This window comes from Rana temporaria, chromosome 4 (assembly GCF_905171775.1).
Source record: "Rana temporaria chromosome 4, aRanTem1.1, whole genome shotgun sequence".
NCBI lineage: Eukaryota > Metazoa > Chordata > Amphibia > Anura > Ranidae > Rana > Rana temporaria.
In genome coordinates, this window is record NC_053492.1 from 272293274 (window position 1) to 272315998 (window position 22725).

Sequence of the window (22725 nt, forward strand, 5' to 3'; positions counted from 1 at the left end):
GACACTAGGTCATGCGTGTCAACGAAATCCTCCCAAAACTGGAACAGAATCCAAACAGTGGGTAACTCGTGTTGCACGGAATCTTCCCAGTGCTGAGATAGAGTCGAGGGGCGTTCTCTGTATCCAATACCAGTATAGGTCCAGGCGCAGCGAAGTCGACTCCACAGGATAGCCACAAGGTGTATCAGGAGCAAATGTAGAAATAAAAAGCTCTCATGGTGAAGTATGCATGCACTTTAAAATTTAATAAAGGTAAAAATGTGCTTACATTGAAAAAACGAATAAAACGCCAAACAGCGGCACTTCCGGTGGACGGTCAGGGTGTCGCGTCACTTCCGGTCACGTATAACCTTATGCATTACGTCACGACACGTGACTTCATTAAATAAATGATCACTGCAATCAGTGACACTATGACAGGGGGGTGATCTGGGGGATATCGGGGGGTGATCGGGGGGGGGGGGGGGGGGGGTTATGTGCCTATGTGTGCTGTGTTAGTGTTGTGTTGGTGCAACTCACAGTACAGACGTCTTCTCTCCTCTGGAACCGGACTGAAAAGACCGCCAGAGAAGAGAAAACGTCACTTCCTCCCTGCCTGTGTTTACAGTTACACAGGCAGGGCGGGCTCAGGAGGAAGCTGATTCGCAGGGAGCGATCGCGAGGGGGTGGCTGAAAACCAATAGCCGCCCCCTCATCCCGGATCGCTCCTACACCGTTCCCGGCCGTCGCATGTACCGGAGGGGGTCCCGATCGGACCCCCGACCCCGGGAAAGGCGAGGACGTACATGTACGCCCATTTGCCTGTACGTGCCATTCTGTGGACGTACATATACATGCGGCGGTCGGGAAGTGGTTAAAAAATTGTCAGACATCCTGGCATTTCTTACCACTTTATAGACTGGCAATGTTTACCCACCTTAGATTAGACTATTTGTTGAATTCCTAAGGAAAGTGAAATCCTTAGAAGTACTTTTCAAAGCAAAACCCTTTATATCCCAAATACAGATTCTCAATGTCAATACGGCTAGAAACTCACTTTTGTAAGTATAATAATATATATGTATTAACGAGTTGATATATGAATTGATAATACACATTTATTGTTAAGATATTAGAACGAAACAATTATTTAAGATAGACAATACCACAGGAATATGAATTAGCCCTATGGCCTGATTATATAGAGAATACCAGTTGTTTTTTGTGTTATGCTGTGCAAGGCCTTTTATCTTGTTTATCTTACTGGGAGTCCAAAAACTTTTGAGTTACAACCTGGGAGATGACACAGCCAGACTCCTTACAACCTAAGAACAATGGGCCAGATCCTCAAAAGGGATACGCCGGCGTATCTACTGATACGCCGCCGTATCCCTGTTTCTATCTTTGGAACTGATCCACAGAATCAGTTTCCAAAAGATAGGGAGAAGATCCGACATGTGTAAGGGACTTACACTGCCGGATCTTAGGATGCAGTACCGCATCCGCCGCTGGGGGCATTTCGAGTCGAAATGCCGCGTCGGGTATGCAAATTAGCACTTACGGAAATCCACAATGCTTTTCAGCTTCGTTTTTTCTCCGTAAGTATTAGTTTTCAAACGCAAAATTAGGGCTGCTTTTACAAAGTGTAAAGTTAGTACACCTTGTAAAAGTAGACCCTTCTTTCCCGTGACGCTGTTATTTATTTTTATTTTTTTCGCCGTATCTTTTTTTTTTCCCGACGCAACTTTTTTTACCCGGCACAATTCACAAAACTCGGCGTAACGTAAAACCGCGCAATGCACGTCGGGAAAATGACGTCGCGAGCATGCGCAGTACGGCTGGCGCGGGAGCGCGCCTAATTTAAATGGGACTCCCCCCATTTGAATAGGAACGCCTTGCGCCGGCCGGATTTAAGTTACACAGCCGAAAATTTCTAGGTAAGTGCTTTGTGGATTGGGCACTTAGGTAGAAATTTTCCGGCCGTGTAACTTAAATGGCAATATTTAAGTTACGGCGGCTGGCTATGGATCTGGCCCAATGTCTATTCATGCCTAAGAATGTCAGGGCTCCATTCCCGTCTCCGTTGAGCTCCCGCGCATGCGCGGGGCAACTGGGCTCTGGTGCACGTCCGGGCGCAATATGCGCGCGCATGCGCGGTACAGCGGCGCACCGTGTGCGTGGACACGCGCACGGGCGTGCACGTGACAGCACTGTGGCCAATCAGAGGACTGACTCTCCTATTTAAACTGGCCTCATCCCCTGAACAAGTTGCTGGCTTGTCTTCAGCTCCTATGTGTTTACCTGTTGCCATACCTGCCTGTTTTTGACCCGGACTTCCTGACGACTCTCCTCTCACCTGGAACCTTTGACCCTTTGGCTAACGTTACCTGGATTGCTGTTGTCTCTTGCCCCTTGACCTTGGCTTGCACTCACGGACTCCCTCTGAACTCTCCTGCTCTTGACCCACGGCCTGTGACCCGGATTTGCCTTTGTTTCCTGTGGACCCCACCGGACTTACCTACCAGTTCCTGCCTGACCAACGCTCGTCTCCAGTCTTCTGCACCAGCCCTGCTTCTGTCAGCTGCACCAAGTCTGCCTACCAGTTCTCGGCACCGGTGCCTCCTTGTGCCGTCCCTCCTCTGTTCCAACTCCAGGGAGTGGTCTGCACAGGGTCGCAAAGGTGAGCCGCCCTCAGCATCTCGGTCTCGGTGAGTACAGGTTCTGATAGTACAAGCCAGCCAGATGTCTGAGACCGACAGGGCATGCTCACCCTTTGAGACGCTGTGCCAACAGGTCTCCGCCTTAACAGAGGCAGTCCAGAAGCTTCAGGAAGGCTACCTCCAGATTGATGGCCGCCTCCAATAACTGGCCGGTTCCCCTGGTCCATCCGCTGCAGCCCTAGCCTCTTCACCCGGACCTTCTGCTGCCCAAGCTCCTGCAAGCCCTGCCATGATGGGGAGTAATCCCGAAACTCGGGTCCCCATGCCCGAGCGATTTTCAGGTGATCGCCGGAAATACCGGGCTTTCAAGAATGCCTGTTCTCTTTATCTGGCCTTGCAACCCAGAACTTTTGTGACCGAAGCTGTTAAGGTTGGATTCGTCATGTCCCTCCTTTCTGATGAGCCTCAAGCATGGGCACACTCCTTAATGGAACAACGCAGTCCAATACTTGACTCTATTGACACCTTCTTCACCCACATGGCGAAATTATACGACGATCCTCTGCGTGCAGCCACAGCAGAGGGTACTCTGCACAACTTGAATCAAGGGAGACGGCCGGTGGAAGATTATACCGCCGAATTTAGAAAGTGGTCTGCTGACACAGGCTGGAACGAGGTGGCCCTCAGGTACCAATACCGCCAAGGCCTCTCTGAGAACCTAAAGGATGAGCTTGCAAGGTCGGAACCCCCTGCCTCTCTGGAGGATTTAATCCAAACCGCCACTCAGCTGGATAGGCGCCTTCGAGAACGTCGTTCGGAGAGGTTCCAGTCCAACCGGCCTAACTGGGTCCCACCAAGATATGCTCCAGTACCTCCTCCTCACCCAGCTCCACCAAACACCTCATTACCCGAACCAGAGCCGATGCAGCTTGGCCTAGTACGGGCCCCTCTGACTCCAGAAGAGAGACTCCGGAGGCGTCAATCTAACCTCTGTCTGTACTGCGGAGCCGCCGGCCACTTCTTGCGCACCTGCCCAGTAAGGCCTTGTAAGTCGAAACCTCCACCTGCTATCAATTATCCTGTTACCAGTTTGCCTCAGACTTATGTTATCCTCTTTCTTTCCTTACAGCTCCCGGAAGGGGCAACATGTCTGCCGGCGATAATTGATTCTGGGGCCCGCAGCTGCTTCTTGGACTCATCCTTGGCCCAAAAGCTGCGTATCCCCTGCAGTACCAAGGATTTTCAGCTGCAAGTTCATCTGGCTGACGGCTCTCTCCCCCGTTCTGGATTGATTACCCAGGAGACCCTTCCTCTTTGTGCCATCTCAGATTCTGGGCACCAGGAGTTTGGACTTGATTCCGTCCCCCATGTTCCCTATTATCCTGGGTCTCCCTTGGCTACAAGTTCATCTGCCCTGCATTGACTGGCTCAAGAAAGAAGTCAGTTTTTCTTCCGCCTACTGTTCCCAGCACTGCCTTGCACCAGTTTCAGCCTCCTGTTCCACGTTAGCTTCTCCACCTGAAGACCTACAGCATGTTCCCTCAGCCTACCTAGACTTCAAAGATGTCTTTGACAAAAAACAAGCCGATTGTCTCCCACCACATCGGTCATATGACTGCCCCATCGACCTCTTGCCCGGATCTGAAATTCCCTTTGGGCGCATATTCCCCTTGTCAGAGACTGAGTTGAAGGCCCTCAAGGTCTATATTGAAGAAAATTTAAGAAAGAAGTTCATCCGTCCTTCCTCCTCGCCAGCTGGGGCGGGGATCTTCTTTGTCTAAAAAAAAGATGGATCGCTTAGACCCTGCATCGACTATAGGGAGTTAAACAAAATTACCATCAAGAACCAATACCCGCTGCCTCTAATCCCCGAGCTCTTCCAAAGGTTCCGATCAGCCCAGGTTTTTTCTAAATTGGACCTCCGGGGCGCCTACAATTTGGTCCAAATAAGGGCAGGGGATGAGTGGAAGACAGCGTTCAGGTCCAGATTCGGGCACTTCGAGTATCTGGTCATGCCCTTTGGGCTTTGTAATGCTCCCGCCACCTTTCAGCACCTAGTCAATGACATTTTTCGACAATTTTTGGATGACTTCCTCGTAGTCTACTTAGACGATATTCTCATCTTTTCAGCCACAAAAGAATAACATCGGCAACATGTCAGGCAGGTTCTCGCCATCTTGAGACAACACAGGCTTTATCTCAAATCAGAAAAATGCGAGTTCGAAAAGACATCAGTGCAATTTTTAGAATTCATCATTTCTGTGAATGGGGTAGCCATGGATCCCCAGAAAATCAGTGCTATTCAAGAGTGGTCACCTCCAACAGACAAAAAGGGTGTTCAGCGCTTCATTGGCTTCGCCAATTTTTATAGACGATTCATCATCGGTTTTTCATCAATTGTTTCTCCCATCACCAAGTTGACCCGCCAGGGGCACCGCTTTCAGTGGCCACAAGAGGCTTAGGAGGCCTTTATCAAACTCAAAACAGCTTTTACCTCGGCACCTGTACTTTGTCATCCGGATTCTACGCTACCTTTTGTTCTAGAAGTGGACGCCTCGGAATCTGCTACAGGCGCTATTCTTTCCCAGAGACAGGGACCAAAGTCGCTTCTTCACCCAGTAGCCTACGCCTCTCGGAAACTAAGTCCTCCTGAGCGCAATTACGACGTAGGCGATAGAGAACTACTGGCCATAAAATTCGCACTGGAGGAGTGGAGGTACCTGCTGGAGGGGGCAGCTCATCCCATTATCATTTTCACGGACCACAGGAACCTAGAATACTTACGGTCTGCAAAACGCCTTAGGCCCAGACAAGCCCGTTGGGCTCTTTTTTTTGCTCGCTTCAATTTCCATATTACCTATCGTCCTGGCGCAAGAAATGGAAAAGCTGATGCCCTCTCCAGGATGTTTCCTGAGACGCCCGATACTTCTGAGCCCAGCACTATCCTGTCACCTCAAAATTTTTTGCTTCTCCCTCAAACAGATTTGTTGACTACTCTAAGGACTGCATGCCAACGGTGCCCAGATCATGAGGTTTCCTCCTTGGAGAAAAAGGACGACCTGCTGTGGTCTCGTGGGAAGATTTTTGTTCCAACAGAGGCAAGACAGTTAATCCTCAGCTCCTTCCATGATCGTAAATTGGCTGGCCATTTTGGTGCTCGTAAAACTTCCGAACTGATCTCTCGCTCCTCCTGGTGGCCTAAATGGAGGTCCGACTGCAAGGATTATGTCTCTTCCTGCATTCGCTGCCAGCGGAATAAGGGGCCAAACACAAAGACCTTGGGGCTGCTGAAACCCCTTCCTATTCCAGAACGGCCCTGGATTGACATCTCCATGGACTTTATTGTCGATCTGCCTCCGTCAGCGGGGTTTACCACGATCCTAGTCGTGGTGGACCGTCTGTCCAAGATGGTGCATTTTTTGCCTATGGTTGGTTCGCCTTCCGCGGCAGACACAGCCAAAATCTTTTTTAAAGAAATTATCAGGCTTCATGGAGTGCCCAAAAGCATAGTATCTGACAGAGGTACTCAATTCACATCCAAATTTTGGAAGGAACTTTGCAGAGCTTTGGAAGTGGAGATCTGTCTGTCCTCGGCCTATCACCCTCAAAGTAATGGCCAGACAGAGCGCACTAATCAAACGCTAGAACAATACCTACGATGCTTTTGCTCAGTCTCCCAAGACGATTGGTCCTCCTTGTTATCTACAGCCGAGTTCGCCTAAAATAATTCCATACATTCTTCCACAAACCAAACCCCGTTCTGGGCTAACTTCGGTTTCCACCCTTCCTTTCTTCCGGACTCCATCCCGGAAACATCTGTGCCAGCGGTCCAGGAACGTGTAACCTGCATCCAGCAAAACTTTCAGAAGTTACAGGAAAGCATTCAGCAAGCTCAGCAGGACTATAAGAGGTTCCATGACAAGGGGAGGAAGGATTGCCCTGTCTTCAAAGTGGGTGAGAAGGTCTGGCTATCCGCCATCAACCTCAAGTTACCTATTCCCTCTCGGAAGCTGGGTCCGAGGTTCATCGGGCCATTTGAGATCAGGCGAGAAATCAACCCAGTGGCTTTTGAGTTGGCCTTACCCAGGTCCTACAAGATCCATTCTGTGTTTCACGCCTCCCTGCTTAAGCCCGTTGTGTCTGATCCCTTCAACGGTAGAGAAGAACTGCCGCCACCACCAGTGGAGATTGAGGGGGAGAAGGAATTTGAGGTGGAAGCCATCTTGAATTGTAGGAAGAGAGGAAGACAATTACAATACCTCATTAAATGGAAGGGGTGTCCCCCTGAAGATAACTCCTGGGAGTCTTCCCGAAATCTCCATGCCCCTCGTCTGATTCGGGCCTTTCATGCGGAGCACCCTGAGGTGATGGACAGTTTGGGCGTCCGGAGTTCGCCCCTTGGGGGGGGCACTGTCAGGGCTCCATTCCCGTCTCCGTTGAGCTCCCGCGCATGCACTGGGGAACTGGGCTCTGGCGCACGTCCAGGGGCAATATGCGCGTGCGCATGCGCGGTACAGCGGCGCCCCGTGTGCGTGGACGCGCGCACGGGCGTGCACGTGACAGCTCTGTGGCCAATCAGAGGACTGACTCTCCTATTTAAACTGGCCTCATCCCCTGAACAAGTTGCTGGCTTGTCTTCAGCTCCTATGTGTTTACCTGTTGCCATACCTGCCTGTTTTTGACCCGGACTTCCTGACGACTCTCCTCTCACCTGGAACCTTTGACCCTTTGGCTAACGTTACCTGGATTGCTGTTGTCTCCTGCCCCTTGACCTTGGCTTGCACTCACGGACTCCCTCTGAACTCTCCTGCTTTTATTAAAACTTGTCAAAAACTGTCTCTTGTCTTTTGTCACACTACAATACTTTTTTTTGGTGAATGAGTAGGGGTACAATGTACCCCATACTCATTCACATAGGGGAAGGCAGGATTTGGGGCCCCCGTCCGCAGACCCCCCCACAACCACCTGCCAGGGTTGAGGGAAGATGCCCTTGCTTTGGGATGGGGGCAGAGTCCACTTGCCCCAAAGCACCCCCCCATGTTGAGGGCATGCGGCCTGGTATGGTTCAGGAGGGGGGGCGCTCGCTTGTCCCCTCCCTTTCCTGACCTGCCAGGATACATGCTCGAATAAGGGTCTGGCATGGACTTTGGGGGGACCCTATTCCATTTTCTTTAAAAAAAATTGTCGTGGGGTGCTCCCACCAAATCCATCCCAGACCATATTTTTTTTTAACCGCTGACAGCTGATGACTCATCGGTTGTTATTGTTGTGTCTAACCTATTTTTAACCAAATAGGTCCAAGCAGTAAGGTGAGAGCAGAGTGTGAATAGTGGTGGGACTGCACTTGATTCATTATGAAGGATATTTGAAGACTGCACAAAGCACAGCATCTAGTTGTTTAAATGTTTAAGGGACTGCATTATTGAACATTTTTTTCTTTCTCTTTTTGTTTAATAGTAATTTATATATATCATGTCACTTTCTTTATGCTTTTGATGTTTATATATGTCGTGACAGTTTATTTATATGCTCATCATAAATTACAAACGCTAGTATTTTTTTTCCTCCATAGTTATAGAGTTGTCCCATATTTTATGCAATTTAACGCATTAACCCTTACATGCGTTGCTGTTCATTATTGTGTTGCACAGCACTTTTTCTATCTTATATTTTTGTGGGTGTGGAAATACACATGACAATGTAAGCAGCAACTTTATATGTTGAAAATATATATTTTTGGGTTTATTTTTAATTTTCACATTATCACTGGTAGTTTAGCACTAGCAGAGGATACCTATTGACAATTTTTTCCAGTGGCCTCTGCAGTGCTGGAACTCAGGGGCAATTCTAGCTCAGACCAATGTTACTAGGTTTATACTGTACCTGATCACTGGAAATCACTGTAGTAGACACTGCTACTCCATTGATCTCCACTTGTCTCCAGGTCCTGCACTGAGTGGTTGCCTTTCTGCATTGACGTCACCACCCTACCTCCCCACAATGTCCAAGAGAATGTTTTGCATTACACAGTGATTGCTGTTATAGTGATGAACTCTGTAACAGCAATCGTTTTTGAACTATCATGATTGGCTACAGTTAATCACATGGTGTGATTGGCCCAGGTATCATGTGATAGCTGTGGGCCAATCACAGCACCTCAGCACAGCTTATATGGCTGAAACTCATTCATAAAAGTTGTGTACACATTGTGATCATGCTCATAGCAGCCAGGTACCCGGAACCATAATGCACCGTGTCTGCATGCGCATGAGCATTTATACTTTACTGAGCCTGGTTGTCTGTTTACTTTTTTACTGTTACTACCAGTGTTTTACTATTGTTTTTCTTTAGCCTTGATAAAAAAATTGGGAGAACATTTTCGTCCAAATAGTTTTCGTACAATTTTCGTATAGTATATACACAACTTTTCAACAGCCGATTCTGAATTTTCCCAAATGAATAAACTCCTAATTATTTCTCGTACAGGAACAGAACGAATGATATTTGTTTATTGTGTACCGATTTTGTATGATTTTCATACAAGAAAACTCTGAAAAGAAAGACTACGCATAATCAGAAACAATAAACCGCAAAAAAAACCAACTTTGATGTTCGAGAATTTTCATATGCATTTTCATTCATCGGTTCCGATGTGCTGTGAAACATTGAGGAAAATTGGACGATCGTTAACCCGATTTTCTTATAGTGTGTACCCCACTTAACCACTTAAGCCCTGGACCATATTGCTGGTCAAAGATCAGAGCACTTTTTGCGATTCGGCACTGCGTCGCTTTAACTGACAATTGCGTGGTCGTGCGACGGTGCTCCCAAACAAAATTGGCGTCCTTTTTTTCCCACAAATAGAGCTTTCTTTTGGTGGTATTTGATTACCTCTGCGGTTTTTAGTTTTTGCGCTATAAACAAAAATATAGTGACAATTTTGAAAAAAAAAAATATTTTTTACTTTTTACCATAATAAATATCCCCCAAATATATATAAAAAAAACTATTTTTTTCCTCAGTTTAGGCCGATACGTATTCTTCTACATATTTTTCCTAAATAAAAATCGCAATAAGCGTTTATTGATTGGTTTGCGCAAATGTTATAGCGTTTACAAAATAGGGGGTAGTTTTCTGGCATTTTTATACATTTTTTTTTTTACTAGTAATGGCGGCGATCAGCGATTTCTTTTTGGTACTGCGACATTATGGCGGACACTTCAGACACTTTTGACACATTTTTGGGACCATTGGTATTTTTATAGCGATCAGTGCTATAAAAATGCATTGATTACTATAAAAATGCCACTGGCAGGGAAGGGGTTAACACTAGGGGGCGGGGAAGGGGTTAAGTATGTTCCCTGGGTGTGTTCTAACTGTAGGGGGTGGGACTCACTTGGGGAAATGACTGATCGCTGTTCGTACATTGTATGAACAGACGGTCAGGCATTTCTCCCCTGACAGGACCGGGAGCTGTGTTTTTACACACACAGCTCCCGGTTCTCGCTCTGTAATGAGCGATCGCAGGTGCCCGGTGGTGATCGCGACCGCCGGGCACGCGCGCGGGAGTCAGGAGCGAGCGGGGGCGCGCATGCCCCTATTGGCTGCTGGGAGAGATGACGTAGATCTATGTGATCTCGCCCAGCAGAGCCGACCTGCCGCCGTAAAACTGCGGCGGCTCGGCAAGCAGTTAAAGCTGGTTATAGATGGATCAAAATCCCCTGCTGAACTAGCCAAATTGTGATCCATCTATGGCTGTACCCAATTGGTAGAAATCGATCTAACGATCAACTTCTGTCAAACGGGAATTTTCTCGATTAGTCGGCTGCAGTAGATTGGCTGATTAGTGTATTCTGACAGAAGTGGAGTCCCGCTGTCAAAACACAATGGCATAGCGGGGAGGATTCCTCCATCCACCTTGCTTGTGTGGATCAGGTAATCCGTTTGTTTTTTTTTTTTTTCGATCAGCCCACCGGCTGAAAAAAAGTTAACCATTTATGGGCAGCTAAAAGCTGACCATAGATGGATTGAAATTTGGCCAGTTTAGCAGGGACTGGCTGGATTTCGATCCATGTGTGGCCACTGGGAATGTCAGTGTATTCTGACAGTGGAGGGTCCCTGCTGTCAAAATACAGTGGGGTTAATTTACTAAAGGCAAATAGTGCACTTTCAGGTGCAATTGCTCGAGAGCTTAGTAAATGAGGTAAAGCTTTACCTTGCAAAGAATATCCAAACGTGCAAGGAAAATTTTAAAGACATGCATTTTTGCTTGCAAGTGATTGGATGATGGAAGTCAGCAGAACTTCAGCTCTATCAGCTCTATATTAAGCTCTGGAGCAACTGCTCTTGCAGTGTACAACTGCACTTTGCAAAGAGCACAGTCTACTTGCCTTTAGTAAATCAACCCCAGTCTCTCAGCAAGGAAGAGTCCTCCATCCACCTCAATTGTGTGGATGGAAGAATACATTAATTTTTCATGCATCAGCTCACTGGCTGAGTAATCTATTACTATTATTACTATTATTATCCATTGGACAGCTCTTTTTAGAGAATGTTGCAGACTAGACTGACAGGCATTCAGGAGACAATACTGGCACCTCTTAAATGCCTCTTTTATTTTTGACTGCTGAAGGGTCTTTTTGAATGGAAATACTGCATCACAACTGTAAGACTATAATTGTCTCACTGTTGCAGCCTGGCCTCATTCACTTGAATAAGTAATTTTCAGCAGTGATACTGCCCACTGAATGCAACAGGGGGGATTATTTTTGCCTCTTAACCGCTTGCGACTGCCTCACGTAGATATACGCCGGCAGAATGGCACAGGCAGGCAAAGCAATGCATATCGATATCCGCCGGTGTCCCGCAATCGGAGTATTGGAACGGCAGAACGGGGGATGCCTTTGTAAACAAGGCATCTCCCTGTTCTGCCTGGTGACATGTCACTGATCGTCTGTCTCCTCTCATCGGAAGCAGCGATCAGTGATGTCACAGTAAGCCACGCCCCCTAACAGTTAGAATCACTACCTAGGACACACTTAACCCCTTCCCGCCCCTTAGTGGTAAAACCCCTTCACTGCCAGTTACATTTATATGGTAATCAGTGCATTTTTATAGCACTGATCGCTGTATAAATGTGAATGGTCCTAAAATAGTGTCAAAAGTGTCCGATGTGTCCGCTATAATGACGCAGTCACGAAAAAAAAAATCGCAGATCGCCGCCATTAAAAATTAAAAAGATAATAATAATAAAAATGACATAAAACGACCCCCTATTTTGTAGACGCTATGGCCCAGATTCACATACATTGGCGCATATTTATGCCGGCATATCGTGTCTAATATACGATACGCCGACGTAGCGCAGAGAGGCAAGCACCGAATTCACAAAGCACTTGCCTCCCAAACTGCGCTGGGTTCCCTCGGCGTAAGCTGTCGTAGGTGGAAGTGGGCGTGAGCCATACTAATGAGGCGTGACCCCATGCAAATGATGGGCCGAGTGCTGTACAAGTACTTAAAACGAACGGCGCATGTGCCGTCCCGTGGACGTATCCCAGTGCGCATGCTCACAATCACGTCGGAACTACTCCCTAAGATACGACGGATCACTGCCTACGACGTGAACGTAACCTACGCCCAGCCCTATTCACGTACTACGTAAACAACGTAAAATACGACGGCTGTGTTCCCTGGTCCATACCTTTGCATGGGTTGCGCCTCCTATATGGGGAATAACTTTACGCCGGACGTACGACTTACGCAAACCGCGTATATTATGCACCGGGCGCAAGTACGTTCGTGAATCGCGTATCTCCCTCATTTGCATATGTGCATAGAAAATCAATGGGAGCGGCAAATGCGCCCAGCGTAAATATGCACCCCCGACGATACGACGGCGTAGGCAAGTTACGTCGGTCGTAGGAAGCCTATTTTTAGGCGTATCTTACTATGTGGGTCGGCGCATAGATACGACGGCGCACATTTGTACTTACATCGGCGTATCTTGAGATACGTCGGCGTAAGTGCTTTGTGAATCCGGGCCTATAACTTTTGTGCAAACCAATCAATATGCGACTTTAAAAAAAATAAAAATAAATTGGGGATATTTATTATAGCAAAAAGTACAAAATATTGTTTTTTTTCCAAAATTGTCACTCTATTTTTGCTTATAGAGCAAAAAATAAAAACTGCAGAGGTAATCAAATACCACCAAAAGAAAGCTCTATTTGTGGGAAAAAAAGGACGTCAATTTTGTTTGGGAATCATGTCGCACGACCGCGCAATTGGCAGTTAAAGTGACACAGTGCCAAATTGCAAAAAGTGCTCTGGTCTTTGGCCAGCCAAATGATCCGGGCTGAAGTGGTTAAGGGGAAGTGGTTGGGGCAGTAAAAAAATTTAATATTTAATTAAAATATGGCATTAGGTTAACAATATGACTCTTGTAAAACCACACCCATTTTAAATGAATGCCCCTCCCCTAATTAGAGTACATCCTCAACCTACAATGGCTTGCTGGAAACACAGCAAAAATAGGTGTCTCTGGAAATTGTTTTGAAATGTTGGCAACTATGCACCCTATCATAGAGCATACAGAAAAGCCCGGAGCAATGAAACACAGTGTAATGGGTGAAGGGCTGGCATGACGGGGTTAACAGGAACGGTGTTTCACTGGTGAGCTGGGCTGCTTTGTTACAAGCAGCAGGAGGGGATGGTGTTTTCCCGGGGTTGAGTAGCTGTTTTGTTACAAACAGCAGGATTGGTTGGGAGCAGGTGGGGGAAGAAGGGGAGGTCATAAAAGGGGGAGGAGCCCGCCCTCGTGACCACACGGAGTAGGAGAAGTTCCCACCCACCCTCCCCTATGGTTATGGTTATGTTTTTTTTGTGTGTGTGCGTGTGTGCGTGTGTCTTCGGTGTAGTCTGTGTCTGCTTTGTTTCACTGCACAGGAATCGATGGAGAGTTGTCGTGGCAGCGGGTGTTTGGTCTCTGCAGGTGAGGATTGGTACCTGCGTAACAGAAGTTAGGACCTGTCGGTGAGATGGGTCCGGATATTGGGAGTTCCAGAGAGAGGAGGTTATCACAAGAATATTGGTTCGGGGCCCTGCGGTCACCAGTTTCATCTCTGAGCCAGCCTGTTGGCTTGAGGCCAATCAGTTTGAGTTTGAGACCGCAGGGCAATGCATACTTTTAGATATATGGGATAGGTGCCTGCAGAGATCAACACGAGGTGGAATGGATAACAGAGTTCTAATATTTATGTTCATTTAAGAGTTGTTAATAAAGGAAGGCTGCTACGGCCTATATATTTTCCCCAATTTTGGTGTGGTCTCAGTTAATACTAAGTACGTGGGATTGGTTGGGTATTGGGGATAAAGAGGGTTGTGGAAAATAGAGGGATCGGTTATACCCTAGTCATGGAGAGATACAGCTAAGGCCATGTTATTGCATGTGTACAAATGAATGCATTTTTTTCCTTTTCACAATAATAGGAACCATCTGGTCTCAGCAAATATTAAGCTTAATATGCAGCGAAGGGCATCGAAATGGTACTGAAAAGATTGAAACTACTGAAAGAGTGCCATGGCTTGAGTTCCGAGCACTAAATCCGGATGTAGATTACAACAGTTGTCCTTCACCTCGTCTGTTTGGATCCCATTTGTCAGAAACGTTTATTCCCCGAGGACTGAAAAATACAAAGGCAAAGGTAAGTTTTATCATTTTGGGCTGATAATGTTACTGCAATGTATTAGCTAATGTTTATAGACCAAAAATAAATAAACAGACGTTATTTGTCCCAAAGTAAAAATGAGAACCCTCTGCCTGTAGCGATCCTTTTCAAACCATCGCAGATGGCTCGGTTCTCACAGATCCCAGAGACAAGGACTGAAGACTGTTAGTCAGCATCTCTCCTGCTCTGATCCTCCATGCTCATTAGAGCACTGAGCTGTGGAGGGGCAGGGAGCAGCCGTCTCAGCGGCTCACTGAGACTGCCATCAGTCAAGGCAGCTGGCGGATCCAGACTTGGAAAGTCGGGATGACGCGCTGCCTCAACTGATGGCAGTGACGTCAGCAGAGTGTGGACTTCATACCGCTCTCCGTTGAAAAGGGGTCACAATAACAGGAGAACCGCTAGGAGATAATCCGGCAACATATCTACTACTTGACATCCCTATATCAGCGGAAAGCTGTGAGCTCTGAACGCATAGCCTGCAATTTCCAGTTCCGGCCCCGAGCTGCTTCCCTTCCAGTGATGTAATTTCCACCTGTGCGTTACATGCTGGTCAGCGTGAGACTTTCTAGACTTACAGCTTCTACCGCACTCCTTAAAGTGAACGGTGACAACAAATTGCGGAGCCTGCAGGACGGCGGGACTTCTTAGGGATAAATACTTCATGATGAGCACAGTTACTTATTTCTTGTGAGTGTTTTTAACCCTATGTTTATTAAAGTCCTACATTAATACAACACTCCGGTGGAACTCCCCCTCCTTTTCTTTCTTACAAACAAAATATAAAACATGCACATTTTTTTTACCTGCAAAAGACCCCGCAGCTGGGAAGACCAATCTAGGCTGCAGCAAGCAGTGAAATTTGACTTTAGAGCTGTGCTCATAGCAGAGATAGGGTGGTGGGGAGAGCCACAAAGGATTGTTGTGTTCTATGAGAGGAGAGACTGAAGGTAAAACGCCTTGAGATTTTAAAGCCACTTTAATGCAGGATTCCAGGTATATAAAGATATACACTTTTAAACCTAGGTATCGATCATTCAAAACAATTATCAATAATTAGTGTAGACAACTGAAAAATAACTTTAAACATCCCATTGCACTCTGCCCCTACTGTGAGATATTCATGATCTGTTAAATTTTGCAGTGTTGTCTTACTGACATATTTCATGGCACTGTGAGCCTGAGTGAGAAAGGATTGGATAAAGAGAAGAGGAAAGGAAATACCTCATTAGTTGTTCTATGTGTAGCACCCTCTAGTTAGGTCCCAACTGTCTCTGATTTTGAGGGACTGTCCCTGATTTGGAACAAAATCCCTCTGCCCCTCCTTTCTCCTCATTTGTCCCTCATTTTGGCCTTATCTATATAGTTGTATATAACATGCATGATTTTATCTTTTAAAATGTGTTTCCCAGTGCTAAACCTTTCATCCAATTTCTATATTGCTGCATTTGTAAAAAAAAACAAAAACCAATAAAATGGAATAGTTGTGTGTTTAACTAATAATTTTTCTGTATATGTAGCGCGACTTCACAGCAAACCTTATGCATTAGCTTAATTATATTACCCTATTAGATACGTCAACAAACACCAATTACAAAATAAGTATAGGGTATGCTGGCTGTTTTAGTAAAACTGATAGACATCCATAAATCCATCTCTACACAATTAATAGTTTATCCCTTATTTCAGGTTATCTACTTAATGAGGAATCCAAAAGATGTGATGAACTCATTTTATCGTTTTGAGGACATTGCTGTTTTATCAGAAAAGTCACAAGATTTCCATAATTTTTTTGAGAAATTTTTGGATGGAGAGGGTAACTATGTGTGTCCTAACTGTTCATGTTATTGCTGATTTAGCAAAGTAGTTTTCACTAGATGTGCAGAAACCGTTGTTTGTCTCCATTGAGTCTTTGGGCTCACAACAAATGATTTATTTTTTTCAAATCACCTCATTTTGACTGGGTATTTGCTACACAGAAAATACAGTAATAAGGTGAAGGACATGAACATTGTTTTACCTTCCTTAAAATGTTTAACTATGTCAGCCATGCAGCTTCATTTTACTGCAGTGCCATGTCCCCCAAAGTACTATAGCTTCAAGACCTCAATAATGAGTGGGACTTTAAAGGCATCACAGAAATTTTTTCATAAATTTAAATACGTAAACTTTATTTTTCAAAAATGAAAAAGAACCAAAGGGTTCCATTAGTAATGGAACCCTTTTTTTTTTTTTTTGCACAAAAAAATGTATGTATTAACATTTGTGAACATTTTCTGTGGTGTCTTAAAAGTCCCACCTTTTATTTAGGTCGTTAGGCTTCCTTAGCACGGTTGTTTAAAGCTTACAAAGGTTAACATTCTGAGTCATAGTTTGACACATTAATTTATATTCACGTAAAATATAATTCTAACACATTTTCCTAGGTTCATTGCCTTTACTTAGGAATTACAGAATGCAATCTTATTGCATGAACACATAGGGCCAGATTCACGTAGCCCGGGCGCAACGTAACTTAACCGATTTAGGTTACACCACCGCAAATTTTCTGGCTAAGTGCCCGATCCACAAAGCACTTACCTGGAAATTTGCGGCGTTGTATCCTAAATCCGTCCGGCGCAAGGCGGGCCAATTCAAATGGGGCGGGTACCATTTAAATTAGGCGCGCTCCTGCGCCGGACGTACTGCGTATGCTCCCGATGCAAATTTCCCGACGTGCTTTGCGCGAAATTACGACGCGCCAACGTTTTGTGAATCGCGACGCGAAAAAAAGACTTGCGCCGGGAAAAAAAAAATGTAAAAAAAATTTAAAAGCGACGCGGGAAAGACGGGTATACTTTTACATGGTGTACTAATTTTACACTTTGTAAAAGGTGCCCTATCTTTGCGACGGCAAACTAACACTTGCGGCGACGTAACAACGGGAAAATGTTTCGTGGATCGCCCTAACTGCTAATTTGCATACCCGACGCTGGTTTACGACGCAAACTCCCCCCAGCGGTGGCCGCGGTACTGCATCCTAAGATCCGACAGTGTAAAACTATTACACCTGTCGGATCTTAGGGATATCTATGCGTAACTGATTCTATGAATCAGTCGCATAGATAGAAACAGGGATATTAAAAATATTAATTCCTTATGATGAGCACATTGTTTGCGATAATCAGGGTAGTTGCATATGCTGTGTGAATGCATTAGCTGTACCCGCTAAATGCATAAATGTTCCACAAAACGAGAACCCTGTGTACAAAAAGGCACTACATTCTACAAACCCAGACTCCAAAACAAAAGGGGTTTCAATACTAGTCTTTAAGCATGCTGATTTTCAATTATCGGATTCAATAATTGACCCTGAGGGCAGATACATCTTTATTAAAGGTATGTTTGCTTCCAAACCAATCATGTTGGCCAATGTGTACTGTCCTAACGAGCACCAAGTGTCATTCTTCAGGAAAGTCTGCGATCTGCTTGGTACATTTCTAGAGGCAGGGCCGTCTTTACCATAGGGCAAACAGGGACAGCTGCCCAGGGCCCTGTGCTGCCCACAAATCAGCGCTGAAAATCATCAGCGGCACGCAGTACTGCTTCCCTTCCCAGTGTTATAAAATGTACAGCACCCCTGGCTTCCCTTTAGATGTGCACTTCTCCCTTCCTGCCACTGGGTGCTGCTTGTATATAAAAGTGATTTAGAATGTGATTTTAGATACAGTTTGATCTACACAAGGCTGACTTATTCTTTATGTCCTGCACCTCAAGGTATTATGTCACTGTTTGCTCATCTATATTACAAATAGAAGTTTTCTGTAGAGTGTGCCCAAAGTCTTTATAATATTTGATGATTCACTGCAGGTCTGGTGGTCAGTGTTTTTAAAAGTTCCTCTATTTTACACATGGCATGGCATTGGGTCACAGCACCGTCTGTCCATTCTGCTTTAGCACCATGGGACCCCCATGCCATGCCATGTGTAAAATAGAGGAACTCTTTAAATTGCAGACCAGACCTGCAGTCCAGGCTGAGTAAGGCCTCAGAGCACATGGCATTACTGTCTGTATTTAACTGCTTGATGGGCTTATTTTGGGCCTGGCTGGTTCACATGTATGTGTTTTGGCGTCCCACATTTGCGCAGGCACAGCAGCCCATTCATTTGAATGGGCCGCCATGCCTGCGTTTCCCGCAAAGAAAAGCGCATGCCTCATGTAATAGGCTGCGCACACGGCACACCTATGCCCATCAAGCACTGAAATACAGCACTGTCTGTCCATTCTGCTGTCTGCTGTGACGTATCTGCAGTTTACGCACTGTCAAACTTGCTGCATTTTTAGACGTTTGGGTCACACTTTTAAAAACACAGTGCATTTGTTGTGTGCAAGAACTGCAGGTAAGTAGCATGGTGCAAAAGCAGAATGGATTTCATGGCAACTGTATTTTTAAAATGCTGAATGCACCTTTTTTCTGCAGGAAACAAAGGCATGGCAGCCCATTCAAATCAATGGGCTGCTGTGCCTGCACAAATGAGGGCCGCCAAAACACATGCATGTAAACCAGCCAGGCCCAAAATAAGCTGGAGGGGGGCCCAAAAAAATGTTTGCCCAGGGCCCAAACCATATTAAAGACGGCCCTGTCTAGAGGGTATTGTCATCTTGGGAGTAGACTTTAATGTTCCACTAAACCCAACTCTAGATTCCTCCACGGGCGCATCTACTCTTTCATACCGGGCCCTTCGCCAAATCAAACTTCAAATACAAAATTTAACGCTCCATGACACATGGCGTACCATGTTTCCCACCGACAAAGATTACACTTTCTTCTCTTCCCTACACCAAAAATATTCCAGGATAGATTATTTTTTTCTTTCACAGACAGACTTATCTTTTCTTTCACATGCCACAAGTCAATGTTTTTATCAGACCACCATCCCATAACGGTAACTCTTACGTTCCCAGAATTGAATAAAACAACGAAAACCTGGAGACTAAATCCATCCCTGTTAAAAGACCCCGAAAATCTTAGACAATTACGTACTCGAATCCAACTATATTTTCAAGAAAACTCAGACCAGACGTAGCACCCATCACACTTTGTGAAGCGCATAAATGTGTTCTAAGGGGGAAATTTATATCGTTATTTACGATCGCAAAAAAACACATCAGGAGTATATCAAATCACTAATTGAAACAATTAACCATCTGGAAATAGCCCATAAACAGTCATCCATGCAAGCTACACTGCAGGATCTTTTGCATGCATGTTATACATTGGTAGATGAGTTGGGGAAACGCACCAGAAGGCGGTATGTTCTTAAACAGAAAGTATTATATGAACACGGTAATAAAGGCGGGAGATTACAGGCAGCTAAGACCTCGTCTGTTATTCATCACATTCGAGATAATCAAGATACACTCCTCTCGAAGAATGAAGAAATAGCAAAACACTTTGAAAAATTATATTCAAAGCTCTATAACCTAGCGCAAGAAAAGGGAGAATTGATCAATATGGCCAGACGATTCTCCCAAATAACAGACTTCCTAGCTCAATACTGCCCTCAACCTATCACTTCACAGCAGGCTGAAGCCATGGAGAGAGCGTTTTCCATGGAAGAGCTTCACTTAGCAATTAAACAGATGAAAGTAGGTAAAAGCCCAGGACCCGATGGCCTCCCTTTGATATACTATAAATGATTTCAGGACAAAATGCTACAAACATTTAATTCACTATCAAGCCCTCACACTTCCTTAGGCAGATTATTAGAAGCCCACATAGCGGTTATCCCGAAAGAAGGCAAGGATACCTCACAAGTCTCCAACTATAGGCCGATCTCTCTGCTTAATGTGGATATAAAACTCTATGCAAATAGGTTGCTGCCCTTAATCCCTGGCCTCATATCGTCTGACCAAGTGGGCTTTATCCCGGGTAGGGAGGCGAGGGACAATACCATTTGCACTCTAAATGTACACCATTGGCTCACCTCGTTGTAGACCAAGGGATTACTCCTTTCCCTCAACGCTGAGAAGGCATTTGACAGGGTGGCATGGGATTACATGCAGGCGGTATTGGAGGGCATAGGCCTTCTGCCCCGCATGCTTGCACACATCAACACCCTCTATACTAATCCCACCGCAAGGGTGAGGGCTAATGGCCTCCTGTCAGACACCTTCTCAATAAGCAATGGTACCCGTCAAGGCTGCCCTCTGTCTCCCTTGTCTTGACTCTGGAGCCCCTCCTGAACAGACTACGGCCAACATAGATATCAAGGGAATCTCCATTGAACACAGAGAGTTTAAAGTAGAGGCTTTTGTCGTTGATATCTTGCTTTCCTTACCAATCCCTCGGCTGTCATTACCTAACCTTTTGAAAGACATAAAACACTTTGGTGAGTTATCGAATCTTGAAATTAATTTTTCCAAATCACATGCCCTAAATGTATCATTACCCCTCAGGAAGTCACACACTGCCAAGAATCCTTCCCCTTTCAATGGCAAAAAGAAGCCATTACCTATCAAGGCATTCAAATTACCAGGAAATTAACAGATCTTTATAGTCGCAACTTCCTACCTCTCTAAAATTCAAGCACATCTGAAGGACTGGGCCAATCTCAACGTTTCATGGTTTGGTTGCTCGGCCCTCATTAAGATGGTTGTTCTCCCCCGCCTACTGTACCTGATGCAGACGATTCCAATTCACCTACTCCCTACTTTTTTTGCGTCATATAAAAAAGCCTGCACAAACTTCATATGGAAGAATACAGCCCCACGAATCAAATCCTCAAGACTGACATGCTCCAAAGCTACAGGCGGAATTATCTATAACCCTCTCACGCGTACCCCAATTCACACACTCCCTTGGCTGTCACCATGATCCTGGCCCCTGACCCTTAAGATACACCCACTCATCACCCCCTTGCTATTGGCCTTTAGGAAAGCAGTCACTCTCTTTAACCTATCCTCACAACCAGGTCCACTGACCTCTTTGAGAGGTAACCCTGAGTTCCCTCCAGGAGAATCTAACACATTCCTCCATATGTTATGGCCACATGAGGAAGTTCTGGCTTGCCACGTCTTTCACAAGAGCCGTAGACGATCCTATGAAGAGTTGGTCTCTAAATCACGTACAAACACTTTTCCTTTTTGGTCTTTTAGACAGCTGACACTTTCTCACCTCTAGAGATTCGAATGTCACATGGCATAGATAACTTGCATCATTCGAAGCATTATGCTCACGTACCACACCACATCGATATCTCTCTTGCACATATCTCTTGGGAAAAAGATGACACTTGAAGACGATGATTGGGAATCTATTTATTCACTCGCTCACAAAGGATCAATGAATGTAGCGATCCAAGAAAATGGATACAAAATCATTATGAAATGGTATAGAACTCCAGCTCGTTTACATAAATTCTCGCCCTCAATTCCAAATACATGTTGGAGATGCAAAGGAGCGGTAGGATCCATGATCCACATTTGGTGGGAGTGTGCCTTGCTCCAACCTTTTTGGAGGGGGGTTCACTCCATAATTACACAGGTTACCACGTTCACCCTAGATTATAATCCTGCTCAATACCTCTTACATCACACTACCCTACCCAAACAAACCTACCAGAGATCATTGTCCTTGCACATGGTTAATGCAACCATACTCTGCATTCCTACACATTGGCAATCAACGGATATCCCAACCATTAGAGAATGGCTGATCAGAGTTGCCAAGATAGAGCAGATGGAGGAATTGATATATACATCCCAAGAACGTATTTAGAAGTTCACATTGACTTGGGCCTGTTGGATACATTTTAGGACTACGGTTTACTACAAATCCTTCTTCCCAACACAACGTTAAGTCGTCTAGACTGCTCATTGAAATTCTACCCGCACTCTAGACTGGTCCAGGGGCCAGAGATGAGGAACGGTCCCCACTATTCTCTATTCTTTAATGCTATCCTTCACTTCTCCGCCCTCTTTTGCTCCTTTTCCATGCCAATCTCATTCTATGTCTCTTCTTTAATTACTTTTCTCTCTTTCTACTCCCCCTTTTTTTTATCCCTATAGTGATATAACCGACCAAATTTTAGCTAGGAGCCTGGCCATGAGCTCCTACCATCTTTATGTCCATAGTTAAATAAATACCTAGCATGGACTGCAGGGCAATATTTTTTATAGTTTTTATATTGGCTACCCCCTCCAGGGCAAGCATTAAGATAGTGGATAGCGTTTTTTAGTGGAGTTTTTGGCGGCACGTTTCACTCCCATAGGGTGGGGGGAAGGGCGATGCAGCAATCCTAAGACTCATCCATTGGGATAATCACATCCATTAGGTACTAATTGTACTATGTATAATTATGTATGTTTGAGTAACGAAT

General features: G+C 45.4%; 1 protein-coding gene across 1 annotated transcript in view; it reads left to right on the forward strand.

Moving 5' to 3' along the window:
* Positions 1-22725, forward strand: part of LOC120937245 (amine sulfotransferase-like) — a 77725-nt gene that overhangs the window by 24245 nt on the left and 30755 nt on the right. Inside the window, exons 3-4 of the mRNA XM_040350294.1 lie at positions 14127-14341; positions 16055-16181. Coding sequence (XP_040206228.1) covers positions 14127-14341; positions 16055-16181 — 342 coding nt within the window. The remainder of the gene's footprint in view (positions 1-14126; positions 14342-16054; positions 16182-22725) is intronic.